The sequence below is a fragment of the Delphinapterus leucas genome, chromosome 4, assembly GCF_059928025.1.
Source record: "Delphinapterus leucas isolate spDelLeu-1000000601 "Yukka" chromosome 4, BTC_Dleu_Yukka2, whole genome shotgun sequence".
Classification (NCBI taxonomy): Eukaryota; Metazoa; Chordata; class Mammalia; order Artiodactyla; family Monodontidae; genus Delphinapterus; species Delphinapterus leucas.
This window is the reverse complement of record NC_143132.1, coordinates 141,277,751-141,303,075: the sequence shown is the minus strand read 5'-3', so window position 1 is coordinate 141,303,075 and position 25,325 is coordinate 141,277,751. Positions and strand designations below refer to the sequence as shown.

At 37.6% G+C, this 25,325-nt stretch overlaps 1 protein-coding gene across 11 annotated transcripts in view; it reads left to right on the top strand.

Moving 5' to 3' along the window:
- The window catches only part of TBC1D5 (TBC1 domain family member 5), a 536,700-nt gene that overhangs the window by 304,523 nt on the left and 206,852 nt on the right, over window positions 1-25,325 (top strand). For 9 of the 11 annotated variants that reach the window (XM_089911191.1, XM_089911192.1, XM_089911189.1 and 6 more), the window contains 4 exons: window positions 11,030-11,132; window positions 17,772-17,860; window positions 19,409-19,459; window positions 19,554-19,623. In XM_089911191.1, coding sequence (XP_089767317.1) covers window positions 11,030-11,132; window positions 17,772-17,860; window positions 19,409-19,459; window positions 19,554-19,623 — 313 coding nt within the window. The remainder of the gene's footprint in view (window positions 1-11,029; window positions 11,133-17,771; window positions 17,861-19,408; window positions 19,460-19,553; window positions 19,624-25,325) is intronic. The other 2 variants (XM_089911188.1, XM_089911190.1) reach the window with 2 other exon arrangements.

The following is a 25,325-nucleotide window of genomic DNA, read 5'->3' as shown; positions in this document are numbered from 1 at the left end:
TTGTTGTTATATTATTATGCAGTATATGATAGGAATGTCTGCATTTTATTTTTTATTCATAGTGAACTTTTAGATATGACCTCTGCCCAGTATTTGCTTTTGTTTCCTTTCTCTGCCCTTAAGAAACCTCCATGAATTTTTATAGTGTACAAGTCTTATCTGAGTTTTTGATCAAATTTAGTGTTATACTGTAGTGGGCAGCTTGAAATTAGACTAGTTTGAAAATGTTTTCTATATTAATAATATACAAAAGTGATTTTACAAAGTTGTTGGGTTTGTTTTTTTTTTCTTTCTTTTTCTTATTTAAAGTCCATCTTCTGCACAGTTCCCGTTTTTGGGAGAAGTACTGCCTGTTCCCTCGTCCAGCATTGATTGTCATACTTTACAAAGTTAGGATACCCTAAATGTTGGTATCTTTTACACAGTTTCCTCCAAGCCCCTTGTTTTTTTTTTTACTTAAATAAAAACCAAATTTCTCAGGGAAAGAAGATTTTTACAAGCAATTTCGGAGCAGAATTGATTTTGGTGTGTGTTAATGCAGACAATCTGCCCAGTGTTAAAATGTTACAGAGAAAAAAACCCACACAAGCTGCCACGTTCGTGTGATCACACCGAAATAGCAGCTTGTATTTATATTTTCAGTCTCCTCGAGGTGGACTGCAGGCACACACGAATGAGTGGCTGTACTTGGTGTTGTGTTGTGATTTTATTTGATGCAGGCACAGTACATGCTTGTGCGTTCACGACCAGCCTTCGCATATGCACTTGTTCACAGCCACGGAAGTGAAAACTACAACACAAGCCGCTCTCTATGAGTTGTCGGCAACCTGTGTGTGTGTTTCCTAAATATTAAAGAGGGGGAGAAACAAATTTTCAGGAACACAAGAAACAATTCTTCTGTCAAATGGCCTGTAGTCCTTCCTCATTTGACAACACTTAAGGTAAAAATAAAATATTGGATTCTCATGGTTGCATATATATATTTAGAAATATGTATTTTCCTATACTGCTCATGATTTTGACGTGTATTTTTCTCATTTCTGTTCCATTTAAGCATGCAGATTCTTACCACACATTTGTCCCAATTTCGGTGGGATATTTTTAAACTTTAAAAAAATTTTATAGTATTTGAGTGAAAATATAGGTGTATTTGCTGCAGTCGTGGTGCTTTGATTAGCATCCTGGCACTCCCTGTCTGTGGGATTTGGGAGCAGCGGTCCATGTCGTGGCAGCAGAGTTACATCACTCTGAGCAGCTGACCAGAAGAATTTTTACTTCTGAGGCCCTCCTTGTAAATTAAGCCAGAATTTTTTAGCACTATTTATAGTTGTGGGTTCACATATTGATTATGAGAAGGTTAAAAAGTAAAGTCTGGTGGGTGGCAAAGTAATGCCTCATCCTGAAACATTCCTAGTTGGCCTATCCTGTTCAGTAGGGTAACAGTATTTTCGGAACTTTCACTCATTTGGGATTGACACCACTTAAGTACTTCAAGGGTAAATGCTTTCAATTGCTTTAAAATTTTTTCTTAATTGCTGAAAAAGTGCAAAATAAAGTCTGTATTTTCAGTGTGACAAAGCCTTGCACTTAAAGTGCATATTTCTATCTACCTATTTTTTTTTCTTAATTTTTCACCTTTATGGTATCAATAAAAAGATTTTTTTTTTTTTTTTAATTTGAGACAGAGAGGCAGTGGGGTAGAGGGCTTGCTACGTAACTCAGGGCATTGGAGAACTAGAAAGAGCCTTGGATGAAAACCTCTATTTGGATGGTGACAGATACCACTCCCTGAAACTCCAGCCCCAACTGCCCTGTCCTATCATTCTTTGATATTTCCTGTCATCCTAACCCTTCTGCTTTGTCTTCTCACCTGTATGGCGATTTCAAATTCCCACCTTCCCTGTTAGGCTCTTGGAGACTTTCCTGCTATCCTCTTGGGCTGGATCACACCCTTGTCATCACAACAGATTCCTACTTTCTTTCTGTTCACCTCCAGTTTATGGCCTGTGAAAACTATATGTTGCTTATGTATTCATTAGTTGCAAAAAACAAAGGTAGCCGAACTGTGGTCTGGCCTTTGTTATGCTTTGCCTTTTCACCTCCAGTCCTTGAGTTCATGATTTCATTCTCATTTTTCGTTGGTTTGTTTATTTGTAGGTTTGTAGATTTATTTACTCATTCAACAAATGCTACTTGAGAAATTACTATGTAGCAGCTACTATTCCAGAAGTTGAGGATCCTGATAAGGAAAATAGTGTGTCTTCTGTTCTTTTGTAGACCCTGCGTATTTTATTGTAATTATCTTCCTTTTAAAAATATCTGTAAAATGTCTACTTTTTCGCCTAGATTTTCTTAAGTACTTAGTTTTTCTATTTTATATCTTTCATATTCCCCAGTACCAGGCATCCATAATAGGCATTTGTGTCATTGGTAGTCATCTACTTAAGTCCTTTTATTTTGCAAACGCGTAAAGTTGAAGCTCAGAAAGAATGACTTAAGAAAATACAACTTGTTAACGGCTGAAATGGAAATAACACCTGGGACTCCAGGTCTTTCCACAGATCTGTAACGTTTTATGTTAATCTAGTTTGCCTGAATTTAACGCTTTCTCAGTTCTAGAAGCATTTATCAAATACTTCGTGTATGCAGAGCACTCTGTGGAGCACACAGGACATGAAGGCATGAGTGTTATCTCAAATCTTACTCAGAAAGTTCTAGAGATTCAATACATAGCTACTGTTTCTGCCCTCTGGGTTCATATGTTCTAATGTAGAGTTTCTCACCCTTGGGAGTATTGACCTTTTGGACCAATTAATTCTTTGTTGTGAGAGGCTGTCCCACGCAGTGGGGTGTTAAGCAGCGTCGCTGACCTCTGGCTGCCGAGGGCTCTTTGGGGCATGATTTTTAGATCTTTCCAGGGCATCAGCGTGTCTTGTCTGACAGGAGGGTTCTCTGATGCACTGCTTTAGAGCTTTCTGAGATCTTAACAAAGTATTTTACATTCACACCCTTGGTTTCATCTTTGGACCTTGTTTTTCTGACTGTGTCTTATATTCGATCTTTGCCCAGAAGCAGTGTCTTAATGCTTCATTTGTGACTAGAGAGGACGAGAAGGAGAAAAGGTTGTATTTTCAAGCCCAGCAAGTCCCAGCGCCTCTGCGTTGAGCAGTTCTTCCACTTTCCTCCTTTTCCATTCTACTGTAAATAACAAGCAACACCAGGCAGCACCTTCAGCACTGCCTGGACAGTCTCCTTGGCTAGATCACCCAGTGTATTAGGTACATTTTCAGTATTCCAAATAACTAGAGGCTGCTGTGTTGTCAGTACATAATAAGGAATCTTTTCTCTCCACTTTTCTCGTGATGTTTTCCTCACTTTGATTTACGCCCTCACTGGCAGCCTCGTGGGCTGTCTGGCTAATCATCTCTTTCACATCCTTTAGTCTTTCAGTGAGGTCTATGCAAGGTCCTTCCAGCTCCTGTCCAGTCCTATAGACACCTCTACCACATATTTTATTGTTTTTTTAAAAACAGCCCAGTTTCAGGTATCAAAACCTCTTTTCATCATCTATTTGCTGCATAATACATCAACCAAAATGTAATCACTTGGAACTATAATCATGTATTGTATTTCATAGTTGCTGGAGATCAGGAGTTTGGGAGCAGCTGTGGTCCTGGCTCAGGGGTCTCTCTTGAGCTTGCAGTCAGGTGTCAGCTGGAGCTGCGGTCGTGTGGAGGCCTAATGAGGGCTGGAGGACCCCTGTGGGTTCCTCTCCATGTGGGTCTCGCCATGGCGCTGCTTAAGTGTCTTTTCTCCAGAGGATTCTTCCCCTAAAGCAAACAATCCACGGAGGAAGGGCAGTGTGTTAAAGAATTGGCAGATGTATTTTTAAAACCACCACAGTCCATATGTAGCTTCCCAAGTTTCCCAGATGACCTTTTTCATTCTGTCCAGCTGGAAGGGGAAATGTGGATGGGGCCTGATGGGGGCTGGGGGAAATGTGAATTTTGTGGTCACATGTCATGGCCACTCCCATCCCAGTGGCCACAGCTCACTGAAGAGGATGCTGGGAAGTTCAGTCCTGCCGTGTACCTGGAATGAGGAGAAAGCAGATTTGGTTGAATAGGGGGGATGGTGAAATCATCAACCAAAGTAGGGAGGACAGGGATAAAAAATACGTAGTGTGCCTCCGTTCATTTTATATCAAATTGCTCCTCTGTGGTTTTTGCTTGATTTTTTTTTCCAGTTTTTCTTTAATAAAACAACAAACCAGAGAAAGGTATTATAGTTATTTTGGTGTTTAATAGTATTCTAGGGAGTTTTCATCCGCTCATTTTAAATTTTAGATGGATGCTGGTAGTGAAGTTCTGGTTTTAAAGTACCAACGTAACATCAATTATTGTTCCTTCAAGCCCTCCTGTGCTGCTCCTTCCTCCTGCTTGACTATAAACCTTCCCCAAGGGTTTTATTTTTTCCCTTGGGGCATCTTATTGAATACTTGCATCTTCAGTAATTCAGCTGGGCCCAGTGCTTTGTCTGTTTTAATACTTCTAATTACCTAATTATGTACTATTATGCAGTGACAAAGCCCTTTGTCATTTCACTCTTTTCTTAACCCTTTTCTTGCTTAGGAAATGTTCTTTTTGTCTCTTTGTTGTCTGAGGAACTCTCCATCATAGACACCCCAGATATTTGCCTAGCTTCCCTTCATCCTCTGTCTGTGTTATGAGCGACCACAGCCCTGTGTGAAGTTTCTGCGTCTTTCCAGTTAGCTCCCATCAGGCACCTGGGTTCCTGGTTACTGGGTCTGACGTTGTTGTTTAGCTGTACTCCATCCCTCACCTCCTGACTTGTTCCCATATGCTGCAGTTGCATGGGAAGATAGATATCCAAAAGGCAAATAGAATAGTCTGGTTATCATAACCTATTTTCGTGACAGAATTAGTGTCATTTATCATTCATAGAGCTTAGATGTCCACAAGCATCCATGAGTAAATATAATGGAAACCAACTATGTTTTCCAAAATTATAGTGATCTGTACTTCAGGATGACTAAAAATTGACAAGGGTAAATTTTTCTTTATATATGTATTTTAGATAATAATGAAAGGAAAAAGGATAAAGTTGTAGCCTTGCCATCTTACCACCTCTAATGAATTAATACATCTAGGCAATGATCATCGATCATCACAGAAAGAGAAGCTAAAAATGTATGCCTCCTGATGGAAGTACACAGTACCATCTGTACCCGTTAGCTATTGCTGCATTGTAAACCACCCCAAAGCTTAAAAGAACAGCAGAATTAATTTTGTTGATGAATCTCCAACTTGGGTAGGGCTGAGCAGGCAGGTTGTCTCTGTTCCACATGGTGTTGGCCAGGCCAGCTTGAAGGTTAAGGACTGGAATCATTGGAAGATGTGTTCACTTTCCTGCCTGGCTGTTGAAGCCGGCTCTCAGCAGAGACCTCTGGAGCTGTGGCTGGAACACCTCCCCACGGCCTCTCCTGTAGCTGCTTGACTTCTAGCAGCACAGCGTCTGGGTTCCACGATGTGTCCAGACGGAGAGGCAGACAGAAGCTGTGTCGCAGCATCACTTGTGCTGTCTTCTCTTTGTGAGAAGCTCATCACTGAGGACAGCACATCTGCAGAGGGAAGGAAGTTAGGCTCCTCCACCTTTGTATGGGAGGAGTGCCAAAGAATTCGTGAACATGTACTAAAGCCACCATGCCACCCATGAAGGTTTTTGTTGAAAGTTGAACCTGAACCTGATGAAGTCTCTAGACCTACCTACCAGTTTATAGGAAATACAGCGGGGGCGGGGGTGTGGAGGTGGGGGGTGGGGCGCGGTGGGGAGGAGAGGAATGTGTTACATAACAAAATGGAGGAACAATAAGTAAAATTCAGAATGTGGGAAGTTTCTACAGGGAAAAGAGCCTGGTTTCTTTAACAAATACATTGTAAGAGAGAGAGGGAGAGGGAGAGAGGAAGGAAGGGAGGGAGGGAGGGAGGGGCACGTCTATGGAGTAAAAAACTTAAGAGCTATATCAACAAGTTGCAGTGTAAATTCTTGGATCTTGATTGAAACAAACTGAAAAATATTTAGGCAAATTTGAACATTGATTGTATATTTGATTTAATCAATGGATTATTTTTATTAGTTATAGTGTTAAAGTGGTGCTATGGTTATGTTTTTAGAGAGTCTTTATGTTTTAGAAATACACACTGCAATATTATGGGTGTAGTGATGTCTCAGGTTTGCTTCAAAATGCAACATTGAGAGAGGAGGATATGTAAAAAAAAAAAAAAAACTGATTAATGATGAAGCTGGGCGATAGCTATACTGAAATTCAGTCTACTATTGTCTCTTATATAAATGCTGGAATTTATAATGAAAGATTATAATGAAAAGATTATATATGAAAGATTTTAGATAATGAAAGATTTTTTTAAAACTTAAGTTGAAAACTATACTGCCTACGAATGTGGGGTTATTTCAAGATACAAACCAAAACTCACACAGCAGACTTTTATATCTCTTGATGTTAGTTTGCACTATGTAAAATTTGTCTATTTAATACCTGCACACATCTTGAGAGAGAAACTCCTGCATTTTAAATATTGATCTATTAAGTTAAAACAATTATCGGGCTTCCCTGGTGGCGCAGTGGTTGAGAGTCCGCCTGCCGATGCAGGGGACACGGGTTCGTGCCCCGATCCGGGAAGATCCCACATGCCTCAGAGCGGCTGGGCCCGTGAGTCATGGCCGCTGAGCCTGCGCGTCCAGAGCCTGTGCTCTGCAACGGGAGAGGCCACAACAGTGAGAGGGCCCGCATACCGCAAAAACAAAAAACAAAAAACTGAATTATCACCTTTTTTTCCATCAGGTAAAAATGTTTGATGGTATTAGTCTAAATCACATCATGGAATACTTTAATATTAATTTCTCTTTGCTTTTTATCTCTGTCAGAGTTTCATCCTCACCTGTTTACCATCTCCACTTTCATTTCTGGCCAAATGCAGGAATTAGGTCTCTTGACTTTCATTTTCTAATAATAATTTAGAATTTCTCTTCAGTTCCCATTTATTGTGATTCTTTTCTCCTTTTACTTTCCTATCAGATAGTTTGGCTTGAGTGAATCATAAATGTCTCTAGTTTCAATCCTAAGTTTTTTTTTCCTCTATCTCATCTTTAATGAATATACTACCATTTCTCTTTTTTGCATGAAACTGTAGAGTCACTATTGATTTTTCAAAATCTTCAGTTGTTGACTCCAGCCTCGGTCTGTATTCTGTGATTTTTGTTATTGTCTCAAAACCAGATTTGCCTTTCCAGTGATATTCGGGTTAGACTACTGTTCAGATTACCTGCCCTGAATCAACACCAGATGTTAGGGAAGCTATTTTGAAACTTAAAACCTATCATCAAAGCTGCTTATCACTATTCCTAGAGAATCTACTCACTACTTTTCTCCCTTTTATTTCTGATTCCTATAGATGGAACGCCTTCTTACTTGAAGCCTGTTAATACGAAACCAAGTATTTGTTGTAGCAAATATGTTATTATTCAGGTATATTCATCAACCTTATGACCTAGGTTCTTCTGTGTAACTTTAAACTCATGGAATTTTACTTCAATGCATATCTCTGACACATTGTTTAGCAAAGCAGTTGGGAAGTACTGCTAACCTGCTAACTACCCAGATATACTGGAGCAGGTATTAATCTCTCTGCTTCCGTTCTCCTTACCTGTTACCTTCTGAACTGGACTCTTTCACCTTATAACTTCTCTGAATGTCATCTCTTTTTCCAGCTTCTGAAAAGAGCATAAATTTTTGTTTCTTTTTTGGAACTCTTCTGAAATCTTTCCCATGTTACTTGTTTGATGCTATGGATTCTTCATCAGAATTTAGAGAGCACCTCACACTTTTCTAAAAAAGAGGATATCCTGAAACTTCCTAAATTGACACTTCAGCATTGTAGACTAGAATTGTGGATGGTGTGCTATCACATAGATATGCTCTGTCTGCCTAATACGCATTTTCAGTTGATTGGGTATTTGCTAAAACTGGGTAATTTAAATTATCTACCTGCAATTTGATTCTTATAGATCTCTAGTTTTTAGTCTTGCGAGTGGTTAGTATGCATTTAAATGAAACTGTGAATTGATATGTAATATAATTTACATTTTTAGTAGTAAGGTATTAAATTCTTACTTTATATAGTTCATGGATATTTGTTACAAAGTGAATGTTGTAGGTTTTAGTACTTTCTCCCATAGTCCATTCAGATTGCAGTGACTGTAGGGAATTTGGTGGTGCCAGTGTTCATAGACAGTTTCCAAAGCATAGATATGGAAGGGGACACACAAAATCACGCATCCGTGTGATCTGTCCAGATCCTGGGACAGGAAGCCTACTTCACGACAGGGCTAGATTTAAGTCATCTGATGAGGAAGGAGGGGGAACAGTTTTGTCTCAGAAGGGTTACTCTGTTTTTACTTTAGTGACTAAGTTTTCCCAAGAAATTTCTTTCCAGCATTTTATTAACTACTTACCTATCTTTCATCCTGATTACTCTAATTTGGGATATTTGACTATCTAAAGGTTTTAGCAGCTTTCTTTTGTCCCAAATAAGTCATTTAACAAGTTTTTCTGTTTCTTTCCTGCTTCAGTGCATTTGACACCTTTCTGGAACTTCTTTGGCTTCTAAGATATAGTTATTATTCTTGCTCTGAATCTGCTTTCAGGTAATTTCTCTCCTCTTTGGGAGCTGTGGTCACTTGTGCCTAGTCAGACTCCTGAGCTTCAGTCTGGGCTGTCTGGGGGGCCATCACATTAATCTGGATGGCTGTCTGGGGGGCCATCCATCTCAAGCATGGACTTGAGATAACATTGTTCAGACCCATGGACTGTTGATTACCGGCCCCCCAAAGGAGAGGCTTCCTTGTTGGTAGAGAACAGGTCAGATACCTGTGTCTGGGGACAAATTGTACATCCAAGGGAATTTCAAGCAAAAGTCAAATGAACAGATGAAGATGAAACAGGCTGTAATTTATTATAAAAATTAGGCCCAGGAAAGAGATGCTTCACAAACCACCTGAACTGGAGAGAAAGTTCTCACTCTCACAGGGTGCCCGAAGAGGATCAGAAGGAAGCAGAAAAGAGCAGAGGTTGCCAGAGATAGGAAGCAGTGAACCATCAGAATATGAATAAAATAACCATTGCTGCCTTTACGAGACTAACGAAGGAGATTTTTCTGTTTCCGTGATGCCGCGTGCCTCCGTGCTCTAGGCGCTTCTCCTTTTCAGCCTCTTGCGTATTTACTACATATTCTCGTGTTTTCTAGTTCCAATGTGACCTCATTCACATCTTCATCACCTAAAGTACCAGTACTCAGAGACTAGCAATCACTTCTCTTCCTGAACGTCTGCTGCCAGGCGCTGTTCTTGGTGCTTTCACATTATTCCATCTTCACAAGATCAGTATTATTATCGCTACTTATAGATGAGGCCGTTAAGCAGCCATTTACTCAAGGTCGCACAGCCAGCAATTATGCAACAGGGATCTGAACTTCGGCTTTTCTTCTCAGGTTTGTGATTTTTCCATTTCACCTCAGTATAATGTCCTCTTATCTCCTTCCTGCAGTCTCTCCTCCTGCAGGCTTAATCCCACTTAGAGTTACTCAAATACTGTCTTCTTTGGTACTTCCCTATTCAGAAATGTAGAGTCACTCTGTTGCTTTTCCTCAGTTGTAAATACTGCATTCAAAGCTCTTTTCTACACCTCCCACCTTTTCTTCTGTCCTGTTGCCCTGATGCCAAGTGGCAGTACTTCACAGAAGTATTGATACTTTCCTTTTGCATTACTAATACCATACAGTGCTCTGCATTTGGAATACTCTTTGCCTTCTTTGTCTTCATAGCTTTCCTTCTGATTTGGTTACCTTTCCCACAGATGTTCCATGTTCCTCCTCTCCTAAAAATTCTTGTTCAAACCTTTTGTGATTGAACCCGTTTGCTGCTTATTTCTAGATGACATTCCTTCTTCCCTTATAGGCTCGTCTCTTGGTATTCATAGGAGATTAGTTCCAGGACTCCCACAGATACCAAAGTCCATGGATGCTCAACTCTCTTGTATAAAATGGAGTAATATTCTCATATAATCTATGCATATCCTCTCATATACTTTAAATCATCTCTAGATTTCTTATAATACCTACTACAATGTAAATGCCATGTAAATAGTGGCTGGCATGCTGGCAAATGCAAGTTTTGCTTTTTGGAACTTTCTGGAATTTTTTTCCCCCAAACATCTTTGATCCACAGTTGGTTGAGTCTGCAGATTCGAAACCCAGGAATCCACAGGGTCGACTGTATAGTCACTGTGTATTGCACTGCTCTGTATTTGCTCTTTGGGTTGTTGCAGTCGTAAATTCTTGCATTATAAACAACTATTTAAGCTCCTTTCAGGTGGATACTCTTGCCCTTTTGTATTTCACATTACCTCAAAGCACCTGGTAGAATTTTTGATCCAGAGATCATTTAAGCAATACTGACTAACTCAGTCCATTTGAAGTCTGTGTTTTAATCAAATAAAACTAATGGTGTGGTCATGTATAATAATTTAAATCATGGTATTTGCATCAAAAAAAATAGGATAATGATTTTTTTCACAAAGTTGGTACTTACAAAATCACAGTATACCAAATGGGGTAAAACAGAGCAGTCCCCACACCAAATGCACAGGCTATAATTTGTTTTGCTTAAAAACCGTTGTATTCATCATGCATCTGATGACATTTACATACGAAGACATTTGAAATATTTAGATGTTGAAGGGTATCCAGTAGTTTCCCTTTTTCTCACCCTTTTTTCTTTAACACATGAGTCCCACCTATGGCATAAGTTGCCTGGCAAATACAGACTTGTACTAAAACCAAAAGCTGCCCATGGCACCTCTCAGAGATGAGAATTTGAGGGTAATTCTTGGAATTGTGCTAGCCGATTTCAATCCTGTGTTTTCTTTTTTCAGGTTTCCTGAAATGCAGTTTTTCCAACAAGAAAATGTGAGAAAAATTCTTACAGATGTTCTTTTCTGTTATGCTAGAGAAAACGAGCAGTTGCTTTATAAGCAGGTAATGAAAATATCGTACAGGTGGCATCCATTGACTCAGAATTTTCTATACAGCTTGACAAATGATAGAGCAATAATGTAGCCTTTATTGTATCCAAAGTTGCATCATAATAGTAAAGCAATCAAAGAGCTGCTTGTCAGCTGCATGGTGAGAAAGGTAAGCTCATTGACGCACATATGCTTCTTCCTTATTATAAGACATTCCACCAAATTGTCTTCTATGAGGCATTCAATCTTTGCTTTCAACTTTTGAGAGTTTGTTTATAAACAGCATCTTTGAAGGCAATCTAGTAATAAAGCTTTTCAGAGTTGTATATATAAATATTGTTTCTAAGTACAGCATTTATAAATATGTGGCATGTCATGTAGAGAATAATCAAATGTCCTTTTACTCTTCAAAATCTACCAGTAATATAACTGCAGAAAGTTCCTTTAAACTTTCTGAAATTTATATGATATTCTTGTGATCTTGATGTTTAATTCATCTCGTTATTAAAGAAGATTATTGGATTATGTTTATTCTTTTCAAAATGTAAATTTTTAATTTAATATATAAAGAAGTATCTAGGTTTGCATTTAACCTTATGGGGTTCCAATAAAAATACGCAAAGTTAGATATTTTTATGTATTTCTCAAAATGCATATTAAGTGAGAATTCAAACTATATTAATAAATTCTCTAACAATCCAAAGTTATGACATCCAACTGATGACAACCCAAATTCAGTGTAATATAACAGAAAACATCTGCATGGTGAGAGCAGTGTATTTAATTTGAGATAGACTTAATTTGTTTAAAGATAATAAATCAAGTCATATTACAGTTGTCCTAAATAATGTATTTGTTATTGTGTACATAGAATATCCAAGGGGACTAATTTTATCTTAGTTTCAATACTAATAATATGTCTTTATATTAATTACATGGTGATATTTAGCTTTTAGAATGGGAAATGGAAAAATATATCCTACTCATAATGGCAACCAAAACTATAAAATGTCTAAAAATAAATGTAATAATATAGAATCAAAAGCTATATGAAGAAAACTATAAATGTTATTGGAGCAAGAGTTGAATAAATAGAAAAGTGATAACGTGTTTTTAGGTGGGAAGACATTAAGTAAAAATATTACTTCTTCCCAAATTAATATATAAATGTGTTATCATTCCATTGATAGTCTAAGTGAGAGATATGGTTTTTAAAAACCGGGCACAGTGATTTTAAATTTTACACCAAGAAGCTTTATAGTCATTTTAATGGTGTTAATACAGCTTAGTGGTTAAGATCACTGGCTCTAGACTCGGATCCCTTGATTTGAATCTCGGCTCCAACACTTTAAGTAGCTACCTTGTCTTAGACAATATACACATGTAACTTTTCTAATCCTTAGTTTCGTTGATGAGGGCAATAATAGTATTGACTTTGTAGAGTTAAAAACATGTAGTGCTCATTATGAGTTCATGTTGGTAGCTGTGATGGTGATCATTGCTACAGTCAGTATTAAATATGTTGGAGCTGCCACAGAATTCAGGGGAAGGGGAGAATGGCACAGGGAGATCTGAAAACTGTTATAAATGTTCTGTGATCAAACCAATGTGACAGTAATGTGGGAACTGAGAAATAGATCAGTGGAACAAGCTAAGAACAGGTTCAGTTGTAAATGAGATCTTCATATAAGATAGGACGTTTTCTTTCAATGGGAAAAGGATATTGACATGCTGTATTTGGCTTTCTATCTAAAAAAGATTAAATTATACCATTATTGGGAGAAGAAATTCCAGATGGAGTAAAAATATAATTATAAAAACTAAAATTACATAAAAATTCTGGAAAAAACATTTAGGAGAACTTTTTTTTATAATCTCAGGGTAGGAAAGGTCTTCCCAAGCAAGACAGGCTATTCAGGTCAGATATAACGTGCAAAGACCAAAAACAAACCAAAAAGGAGACTGGGAGAAAATAAATCTCAATCAGTATATCAGGAGCTTTTGGAAGCAAATAACAGAAAATTCCATTCAGAATGACTTACAGTCTAAGGACGTTATTAACACACTTTGCAAGAAGTCTGGGGGCAGAATGTTTCCACAGCATTTGTTAGTTCAGTACCTCAGGCTCTTCACCAGTGATCCAGGTTTATTTCTGTTTTTCTCTTCTCCTCTTCTCATTGTGTTGGCTTTTGTCATCAAGCCTGTCTCCTCAGTGTGCCCTCTTCTCTTTCAAATATTTGGAAATATCTCACAGTAAAAGATTTGATGATAACGAATCAAGTCGGAATAAAATTATCCCAAGTTATACATTTGTTTCCTCTTTTTCTTTTGAGAAAGAAAAATCTAGATTCAGGTAATCTTATAATAATGGAAGCAAGTTCCACGGACAAGGAACCAAAACATCGTAACTGCACCATCCACCGTTTGTGAGGCACGCAGCCCACTGCGTTTGTGAGGAAGCCTATAAACAGATCAGACTCTTGATCATTTAGACAAAGTCCATCAATTACTGAATAGGAAAGTATTATTAATTTACTCCTGTGTATCACTTTCTAAGATTGAAATTACTCCCTGTTAATGTTAAAAATTCTATAGATTCTTTACATAGGAAGAATCCCTTGCTGTAAAAGGACTGAATATTTTAGCCAGATCAAATTTAAGAAAAAACCTTAAGTTTCATCACAAGCTGCTAAAGCTATTATTTTGCACTAGGTGACACCCCGTTTAACATCAACCATATTGTTAATAGTTATGGGATTTTATTGAATTAATGAGACTGTTATGTAGTAGAATGTCTTGCTGAGTTAATTGAAACTGCAGAGATTATATAAATGGTATTAATGAACTTTGACTGCCTGATGCCTCAGCTTTAATAAAGACTGCTTGGTGGGCTAAATGAACACAGGCAGATAAAAGAACACGTTCAATTTTGTGAGCCTACAGGCTGTTGATGAGGAAAACTTTGTTACCTTTCTTTTCAACTGGCATGAGTTTGGAGTGCAGTGACTACTAAGGATCCAGCGGGGAAAAAGGCTGTAAGCAAGCAGAAACGCTAATGGTGTGGATGGACGCAAAATACACATTTTGGGAATGAAGAAGTGTACCGACAATACATTCTTTTTCATTATGCTTTGTCAGATTTACAGCATATTGAATTTATGATCATTCTTTCCAGATAGTTCTCTTTTCCTTTAAAGATGTCTGTTTGCTTGCCACTTGTAATTATTAATCAGGTTTTTACTAATCTAGAATTGAGAGTAAAACCAGTAATCTCTTACAAGTCTATTCGAGAAAAATATCCCTAGTTTGGTTGGAAGTCAACACTGAATGTGTAAAAGATTGTCTTAATGGTATTCAGGGGACTCTTAATTTCCATTATACAAAAAGCACTTATTTATTGATGGGAAATATTGAAATATAATTCAGGATGATTCTTTTCCATTTCTCATCTTATCGTAGTTCAGCTTTTACCCTTGTGTTGATAAATGAAATATCTACCCCTCACTATATTGAGTGGAAGCTATTTCATTCATTCAGTCACTATGCAGTGAGCACCTTGTATGTGCCGAGCCCGTAGGAGGAGCTGGGTTTGTCTATGTATGTATGTACATACATATACATATATGTATCACTTGTCCCAGTTTATAACCTACAGTACTTCTGTGCTCATTTTATTATTGTGTGTCTTGCTGTTTAGACTGCAGGCTCCATAATGGTCAGGAGTTTGCCCACTCCATTCATTTTTGTGTTACCAGCACGTCATAGGTAGTTAATAGATAATTTTTGGAATAAATGAAGGTGAATGAGCAAAATCTGGCGAAAGGAGTGTCACAGAAACTAGAGGGAAGAGAATGTTCAGGGAAGGTGAGAAGATACATTTAGGCAAGAACCTTTTCGTACTAAACCAGCCTTAATTAGTTAGAAAGCATACTGCAGGGAAGAGTTCTATTCAGAAGATCTCTGCCGCCGCCACCACCAACACCAACACCCAAAGCCTAGTAAGAAACCTAATAAAAACTATGCAGTTCCACATATTTTTGGATTGGAAGATCTGGTGTTCTTAAAGAAGTCTGTTTTCTTCAAGTTAATTTTAATGCAATGGCAATAAAAATTGCAGTATTTTGTTTAGCATTTTATGTAACTAAATTACATTTTCATTTGGATGAAAAGATGTTAGAATAGGCAAGATAATTTTGAGAAAAAGAATAGAAAATATGGGGAAATGGAGTATTTTACAGCTCAAGACATTACAGTAGTAAAGTTCCTGTTAAGAGTATATAAACCAATGGAATACCAGTAAAAACTCAGAAAAAATGAGAGCTAAATATTCAGCTTATGATAAAGATGACATTTCAGAACTCTTGGGAGAAGATGGATTATTCAATAATTGGTGATTATTCAATAAATTAGTTTAACACTTTGGGAAGGAAAAATACATATTATTCTTCAGGGCAAAATTAAATACCAGGTAGGTAAAGAATTAGCTGTAAAAAAGGAACCTGTATATTTAATCTAATCTCAATATGAGGAAGGTCTTTTTGCCATAAAAGCAAAATAAGAAATCATGAAAGATGATTTATTGATTTGACTGTTTTAAAGTATACAGCTTTACTATGACATAATCAAAATTAAAAGGCAAGTTATAAACATGGGAAAGTATTTGTAACAAAAATAACTAAGGGTTAATTTCCTGAATTGCTGAAGAACTATTACAAATCATCAGGAGAAGGGAGACTCTTCATTAGGAGAAAATGGGCAATTCATTAAATAAAAATGACCACTGAAATGTTTGTCTTCAACCTCACTAGCATTTAAATAAGTTAAAACAACTATTTGACTGTAGAATTTGACAGGATTTTTAAAAAACACTACAAATAAAGATGAGGGTATGTGAAATGGTGATTTTTATGCCCTAAAGTGAGGGAATTATTTCTAAAGGGCAGGTTAATTGTATATATCAAATGTCTTATTAGCTCATTTACCCAGAAATTTTACTTCTTGGGACTTTATCCTAAGGAAATTACCAGAAATAAGCAAAAAAGATTACCGCAAAGATATCTATCACAGTTTTAATTTTTCTTTCTTTTCTCTTTTGGCCTTCCTTCCCTTCCTTCCTGCCTTCCCTCCTTCCTTTTCTTTTTTGTTTTTGTTTTTGTTTTAGATATTCTGTAGTTCTGTGCAGTAAGTAACTATTACTTTCATGATTAAAATTATGTCACTTGGTCTTTGGAATAATTTGAGATTATTTTAGAAGAATAAACCCCTCATAATGATTTTAAAGCACATTAGCAACACTTAATTCCATTCTTTATGGGTGTGTACCAAGTTCTTCTAAGGAATAGTCTTTTCAAGATTTGTTTAGTAGGAGACGGTCACCTAAAAAGATTGAAGTGATGTGTGGTAATTTGTCCCAAATCACAAGTAAATTGTCAATGGATCATAAATAATTTTGTAAAAAGTGTAATTAAGTCCTTCTCATTCAAGGCTAGTGATAACTTATAAATGAACTCTGACAGAGTTTCCTTTTGTATTACTTTATGATAATAACTAGCGTCCTACGAACAGCACAGAGCTGCCAGACCGCGCAGAGGTCCGTGTGGCTGTCCTTCCATCACAGGAGATTCCCTCTAATCCCATCGGCAAAAACTCTCTCTTCTCTCGGCTTCAGTATTTTATTGTTATTTCCTGTAGAAGGGGGGTTTTGTCTTCTTTTTTTGTAAAAGATCATCGTAGGCAAAAGGAAAATAGTGACACACTTTAAGAGGCAGAAAAGAGTACAATCCATTTTTAACTTGCGAAAATATGTTTTTGATGCCTAAGTAGGGAAAAAAATCTCAGCTAACAAGGCGGGTCACTGATGTGGAATATCTTATTTCCTCACAAGAATGGATAAATAATGGATTTTTATAATACCCTTTGAAAGGCAACTTAGTAACCAATATACCTTTTTGTTTCTATGCCTATGTATGTAATCCACAGGTGAACACGATATAAGGAAAAAGAAAGTTGTATTGGTGAAATCACTAAATGAATTGAAAAGTAACCTTATCGTTGAAGTAGACAGGAAAAAAAATTATGGCCATCTTGGCTTAAACATGTTGAAAATCGTACTTTAAAAACTTTGTTTTCTCTCATACCTGCTAAAGGTTGTTTCTTTTATTATCCAGCATTTCCAGCTAGCTGACTTCAGCTCTTCCTAAATGTACAGACATCCTAATTTTGAGCCATTATATAATGAAAACATTGGATGTAATTTCCTTAGGTCTACAGTTCTTAGTTGCCCTTCTTACTGCAGATCTTTACACTGTAGCGTATGATTATAATTTGCATAAATGAAATTCATATTTATGAGTACACATCCTGAAGCAACTGACAGGTGCAAGGTTGTCTACCATGCCGATTTATTGTTTGTTGTGTCATTTAAAAGAGAACTGCTCTCCATGTTTTAAAGAAGAATACCTGCTGTGGTAGAATTGGAGTCAAGTTCTAAAACTAGATAAAATCTCACTTTGTAGGTTTTTATGTTTATGCTCTTCTGTATAATACGAAAATGCCTGGGGCGGGGATCAGCTGCAGAGGCTTTTAGCTGAGCCCGTCTGTCCACCAGTGGAGTCCGGACATGCCCCCGTCCCTTTCTCTGGCTCTATTTCAGGGCATGCACGAGCTGTTGGCTCCAATGGTCTTCACCCTCCACTGTGACCACCAAGCCTTTCTTCATGCCAGTGAGTCTGCACAGCCAAGGCAAGTTTGTATATGAGCTCCATCTATTTTGTCAGCCCTGCTGTAATCCTTTTTTAACCTCAACACCTTTTATATTGAAGGTATTTTGTAAATTGTAAACATTTGGTTGTGTTTCATGTGGCTGATGATTAGTTCCGCTTAATAACTGTAACCCCATTTCAGCCATGGGGCAAACTTGGAATTCTAAATATCTTTGCAAGTCTTAGAGCTGTACCAAAGGGAGACATGTAACTGATGGATCAAGAAGAGGACATTTTTGTTGTAACGGCAAAGTGCTGATGATTGTTAATACTCATACGTTCTATCCTCCAGTGGCCCATTCTTTCACAGTGAGCTGTAAGAGAACCTTATGTGTGAGATATTTTGTCCTCACCAGACTCAGTTCAGTTCATAAATAGAACAGTCCCCCAAAGAACCCCAGTATAAAGAAACAAAATGACTTCTCATGTTTCTGAGATAACAATTACTGAAGTTATTTGCTGAGATAATAAATTAGTGTATCTTGTATTTAACTTAGGCCGATTGTTAGAATTTATTTTCTAACTTAAGATACCCTAACTAGATGGGCCAGAGAGGCAGCCGGGAAGCATCTTGGGAATGGAGAGCTGAGGGATTATAAAACTTCCTCAGGAATATTCCGCAGGCTAGCCTCTCTCTGTGCCGAAAACAACGGATTAACATATAATATTTCATGTGTTTATATGATCTTTATTCATCAAATGTAGCCATCCATTTTGCTGAACATATATCAGGGCATTTGTCAAATCAACTTTTGTTTACTATATTGTAGATTAGTGTCTTCTAGTTCCTTTGAGTTTTTCTAATTATACTAAATTTATTGGATCTGACTATAGTAACCATATCTTAGTTGCTGTTGCCTCAGTTATTCTGAAGTATGATAAGGTTGCAGTTAGTATTGGGATCCTGTTTTCATGTCAGTTTTATCTTTTTAAAAACACATATGCAGAATATACTCCATAGGAAAGTATATACGATTGCAAATTGCTTTTTAAAAAAATAGCTTTTAAATGAGTTCTACATGCTTCTTTAACTGTTTCAATCCTTTATAAAGTAAAAGCAGCACGAAAATAGATTTGGAAGAGGTGCTGTCACTGATTAATTGATGTTAAAACATAATAAAAATAGAAGCCATTGAAAGAAAATAAATTACTGTTTTAATATGGGATATTTGACCAGTAACTATATATTTTTTTGTTTCGTTTTGGACAAGTGATAGATTGTGGAATAATCAGTTGGTTCTAGATCAGGCACATTCAAGGAATGTATTGTCACATTCAGTTTTGTTATTTGGAATAATTAGATAGTTGCCTCATTGTGGTACAGACAGGCAGCTAATTTGTTTTTGATCTTTATAGAAAGAAATGATTTCGTTTGTTAATGGAGTTGCTCTTTTTATTGAAAAAAGGCTAACTCTTTTTCATTTACACATTATATGAAAGTTGGCTTATGAGTATAGAATAAGGCAACCTCTGCATCTCCTTCAATTAAAAAATTACACATTCTGATTGATTGTATCGCTTTTTTAAGTGAGGAAATGAAAACTCTCTTGAACCCTGAGTATCTGGAACATGATGCCTAGTAAGTACAAAAACTTTCTGTTTTTATTTTTTTACGCCATTTTTACTTTAATGAAGATTTAACATTGGCGTTATATTATTTTTCTAATTTTTAGTGCAATGTTCTCACAACTTATGGAAACTGCTGAACCTTGGTTTTCTACTTTTGAGCATGATGGTCAAAAGGTAAATCTTACAGTACAGATCTTTTCAATATATTTGAGGGGACAAATGATTTTAGTAACAACATATAATCAGAATAAAAGCCATTATTATCATTATAAAAAAATGAAAATATGAAGATACCTGTGGAGTAAGTTTGAACTGGGGGTCTAAATCATATCTCTAATTATTGACAGATTTACAAAGGTAATATAAAAATTTTCATATAAATAAATAGAAACTTATATGTGCGTATATTTTGCATGCAATATAATTTCATAAAAACTATTATAAACTTTGAATGAAAAGAGTATTTATCTACTTGATCTGTGCTGTCCTGGTGAGTTGATAGGCACGGAAGTATGTAGATAAACTCTGTGTCAAATAGGTTGTTTTGCTTTTACTAATGCATCACTAAATTGAATTTATATGTTTAGCATCAATACCATTTATCCTTACTCTCTCTTACCCTTATTCTTTTTTTTCCTAATAATTTTTATTGGAATATAGTTGATTTACAATGTTGTGTTAGTTTCAGGTGTACAGCAAAGTGAATCAGTTATACGTATACATATGTCCACTCTTTTTTAGATTCTTTTCCCATATAGGCCGTTACAGAGTATTGAGTAGAGTTCCCTGTGCTATACAGTAGGTCCTTATTAGTTATCTATTTCATGTATAGTAGTGTGATTATGTCAATCCCAATCTCCCAGTTTATCCCTACCCCCCCACACCTCCCGTAACCATAAGTTTGTTTTCTACATCTGTAACTCTATTTCTGTTCTGTAGATAAATTCATTTGTACCCTTTTTTAAGATCCTGCGTATAAGTGATATCATATGGTATTTTTCTTTCTCTCTCTTACTTCACTCATATGACAATGTCTAGGTCCAGTTTCATTCTTCTTTATGGCTGAGTAATATTCCATTGTGTATATGTACCACATCTTTATCCACTCCTCTGTTGATGGACATTTAGGTTGCTTCCATGTCCTGGCTTTTGTAAGTGGTGTTGCTGTGAACATTAGGGTGCATGTGTCTTTTTGAATTAGAGTTTTCTCTGGATAGATGTGCAGGATTGGGATTGCTGGATGCCATGGTAATTCTATTTTTAGTTTTTTAAGGAACCTTCATACTGTTCTCCGTAGTGGCGGTACCAATTTACATTCCCACCAACAGGGTAGGAGGGTTCCCTCTTACCTTTATTCTTTAACTATAATTTTTATTGTGAAATAATTAACATACCGTAACATTCACCTTTTTAAAGTGTACAATTTATTGGGTTTTAGTATATTCACAAGGTTGTGCAAATGTCCCCGCTATCTAATTTCAAAGCATTTTCAACACCCTAAAAGGAAATCCTTTTAGTCCCATTAGCAGTCACTCCCCATTTCCCCCTCCCTAGAGCCTTGGGCATCACTAATCTACTTTCTGTTCCTTTGGACTTGCCTATTCTGGACATTTCATATAAATGGAATCATACAATATGTGACCTTTTGTGACTGACTTTTTTCACTTAGCATAATGTTTTCACTGTTCATTCATGTTGTGGCATGTGTCAGTACTTCATCCCTTTTCAGGGCTAAATAATGTTTCATTGCATAGATACATGCCACATTTTGTTTTTCCATACCTCAGTTGGTGACATTTGGGTTCTTTTCACTTTTTGACTATTAAGAATAATGTTGTGGGCTTCCCTGGTGGCGCAGTGGTTGAGAGTCCACCTGCCGATGCAGGGGACACGGGTTCGTGCCCCGGTCCGGGAAGATCCCACATGCTGCGGAGCGGTTAGGCCCGTGAGCCATGGCCGCTGAGCCTGCGCGTCCAGAGCCTGTGCTCCGCAACGGGAGAGGCCCCAACAGTGAGAGGCCTGCGTACCGCAAAACAAAACAAAACAACAACAAACAAACAAACAAACAAAAATAATGTTGCTAGGAACGTTTGTATACAAACTTTTATGTGAACATATGTTTTCAGTTCTCTTGGCATATCTCTAGGAGTGGTATTGCCGAATTAACTGTCATTTTAAACAACCATATATGCTAACTTAGAGATCATTTATTGGAAAAATTGCAGATTATTCTGGCAAGGGCTGTTGTTAAGAGTTTTTGGTATATTATTTTCTATATGACTAATTTATTTTATGTTAGTATAATTGAATGAGTTCTAGTTAGAAGCCACGTATTACTCAGTCCCTTCACTCCGTCCCTTAGCAAGTGAGATGGATAACTAATGCTTTTTATGCCTTTGGTCGAGGTCAGGGCGAACTACTGCCTGCAGGCCCATTTGGCCTGCCATCTGTTTTTGTAAGGCTTGTGAGTTAAAAATGGCTTTTACATTATTAAATGGTTGAAAAAAATATCAAAAGAGGAATAATATTTGGTGACATGAAGATTATATAGAATGCAAATTTCCATGTCCATAAAAAAAGTTTGGTGGGGATACAGCCATGCCTACTTGTTTACTTACTGTCTTCGGCTGCTTTCTCGTTACAAAGGCAGAGCTGGGTGGTTGCAGCACAGACTGTATGACCTGGAAGGTCTCAAATGTTTACCATCTGGCTCTTTCCAGAGAAAGTTTGTCTACCCCGAGCTTAGGTGATAAAGTCTTACTCCAGCTGTATATCACCATGCTCCATTCGGTAAGGGTTATTACAGGGGAAGTTTGCTGTAAGCATGTGTGATGAACAGTAGCTGTATATTCTCAGCAGGTGATCTGATGGAGTCATAGACTTATGTGAACATCAGATTCTGAGCAGAGATTTTGAAGACATTTAATTAACAGGCCTCATGATCATTTTACGCAGTGGTCATTTTGTATTTTATAACTGATTCACAGCATCTGAGAAACTGAATGGTAAAAATGAGAGGGCTGCCAGTTTGTACTTTTACTTGTTCATATTGCTTTCACTGAGTCATGTCATGAGAATGGTAAGACAACACACAGACATTTATTTTATCAAAGAACACATAGATGTGACCTCTGAGAATTCATATTAATTATTTGTGTGTATCAGTGCATAATATATTCCTAAAAAGCGTATCTAGTGAATCCCTTTTTCATCCTCCCTTTTTGTTCTTTTTCATGATTCGATCATCTTTTTAAAAAGAAGTTCGAGAAATTAATGTATCACTCCATCGTGCAGGTCTTCTAGTTCCCCAGAAAATTCAGTCATATCACTGTGCATGCTGGCTAGTTTAGCGACGTACTTTTTATAATAAGACTTTCTTGATGAAGGAAGCAGTGTGTTGGTTTACATAATGGTAATGGTGTGAAATCATTATCTTGCTGCATTGCTCAGTCTGTGGCCTGGCAATGATCTGTAGAACACACTTTGCATACCACTAATAAGTGGTTAGAAAAGTTTTCTAGTTTTATCGGTAGTTGTGGCTGTCTTATTTGATCATATATGTTATATGCAAGTAGCATTCTTTATAATAAGAAATCCTGAAGATAAGGAAGTGTTTTACATTAACTCTATCTTCACTGTTTTTGATTTTTTACTGTTAGATGAGCTGTGCTGTTTAGCATTAAGTGATCAGAAACATTACTTTCAAGTTTTTTAAGTTTAAGAGATTTTACTATAAAGTGTTCTGAGCTCAGGGGAAGTCCTTTTAAGTTAAAGCATCCTGTTATTTGAAGAGAGTACTAGATGTTACAAAATCAGAAAAAGGTGTTTTGGATGTACTATTTTTATAATAAATGAGCACAATATAGAGGTTTCCCTTTCTCCTGTCTATACAAATTAACAAAAATGAATTGAGCCCTAAAGATGAATATGGTCTTATGTCCTTTGGACCTAAATACTCTAGGGCAGACACTGTAGGAAGTCCAAAGGGCTGCTTTTCTTTTTTAAGACTTGAAATGATCCTGGACAGACAGATGGAGCCCCTTCTCCCTGGACTGACACAGGACCCTCCCCTCCTCTCTTCTGTGCTTTCTACCAGCCTGATTAGTCACAGCTCTCACACAGAATTCAGAGCTTTTTTTCCCCTCCAAATGATGAGGGCAAGAGCTTACCTTTTTTATCTTTATGCCCCTGAATGCGGTCCAGTGACAAAAAGATGTTATTCCTTTCAGAGATCTCACAGTTTAGGAGGAACACAAGTAGAAACACATACTGTGGGAGCAGAGAAGAGGATAATGAACTAGACCTGGCACTTGAGCCAAATCTTAAAATACACATGGGGGTTCCTCAGTGGGGAGGGGATATTTCAGGTAAAAGAATGGCATCCCCAGTATCTCTGGAAGCACAGTGAGAACAGAACTAGATGATGGAAAGCCTTGCCGGCCTGGCTAAAGAATTTGAACTGTTTCGTTTTGTTTTTCCCAGAGTGAAAATAATGGGGAGCTATTAAAAATGTCTAAGGAGGGACTTCCCTGGTGGTCCAGTGGTTAATACTCCGCACTCCCACTGCAGGGGGCACGGGTTCAGTCCCTGCTCGGCTGGGGAACTAAGCGTGCTGTGTGGCGTGGCCAAAAAAAAAAAAAAAAAAAAAGTGTCTAAGGAGGGCAATCTGGCATAATCTAATACCTGCTTTAGATAGATCACCAGGCATTTTGGAAGATGGATTTAAAGCAGACTAAATTGGGGGAGCAGCAAGACGAGGAGCAAAGGAATGATTAGGGCCCCAAGTCAGGGTGTTGGCGCCGAAGAAGAGACATATACAAGAGTCCCCTGAGTGGTTCTGAGGAGCTACAATTGGCAAACCAGGTGTTCGTATTGGAGGATGGGTTGAGGTAGGCATGGGAGAGGATGAACATGTTTTTGAGCGGAAGGTGATGAGCTCAGTTGCAGGCCTGCTGAATTCGAGACCCTTCGGCAATCTGACATTCTTCGCCGACATTTGAGCGTGCGGGAAGCACTCCAGAGTTCTAGGTTACGAATACAGATTAGGAAGTCTTTGGAGAATGGGTTTTGGTTGAAGCACTGTGAATGACTGAGCTCACTCAGGGAACTGCATGTAAGTAGAGATTAAACTGAGACCAGAACTGTATGAAAAAGCAGCATGTGTGAAACAGAAACAAGAATTTGAACTAGAGTAGACTGAGGATGAGTGACAGGCAGATAATCATGAGAGAAGATGCTATAAATCCCAGTATTGGAGAGAGGTAGAAACTGGGAACTGTACGTCAGAAGAAAGGTCAACCATGATATATTAGGGTATATCATCAGACTTGAGGGGGCAATTGACGTTTACATGAAAGCATTACAAGGAGTTACAGATCTTTCTTAATATTGGGTGGCAGGAATGGAAGTTGTACTGCCCACATAGATTTTTTTTTTTTTTTTTAAGTCAGCTACATTTTTGGTCTGAAGAATTTAAAAATCTTTCTACCGAGCTATTTAAATTGATCAAAGGAAAGTTAGAGGATGTCTTCTTTTCTAGTACTGGTTTGCTTTATTTCTTGACTTTTTTATAGTTTTGAGAGCTCAAAGTAAGACAGTTTTGTTTTGTTTTTGTTTTTTGCGGTACGCGGGCCTCTCACCACTGTGGCCTCTCCCGCTGCAGAGCACAGGCTCCGGACGCGCAGGCTCAGCGGCCGTGGCTCACGGGCCCAGCCGCTCCGCGGCATGTGGGATCTTCCCAGACCGGGGCATGAACCCGTGTCCCCTGCATCGGCAGGCGGACTCTCAACCACTGCGCCACTAGGGAAGCCCAAGACAGTTTTCAATTACTTTTTTTCATGTTTAACTTTTATGCCACAAGAAATATATTTTCCTCA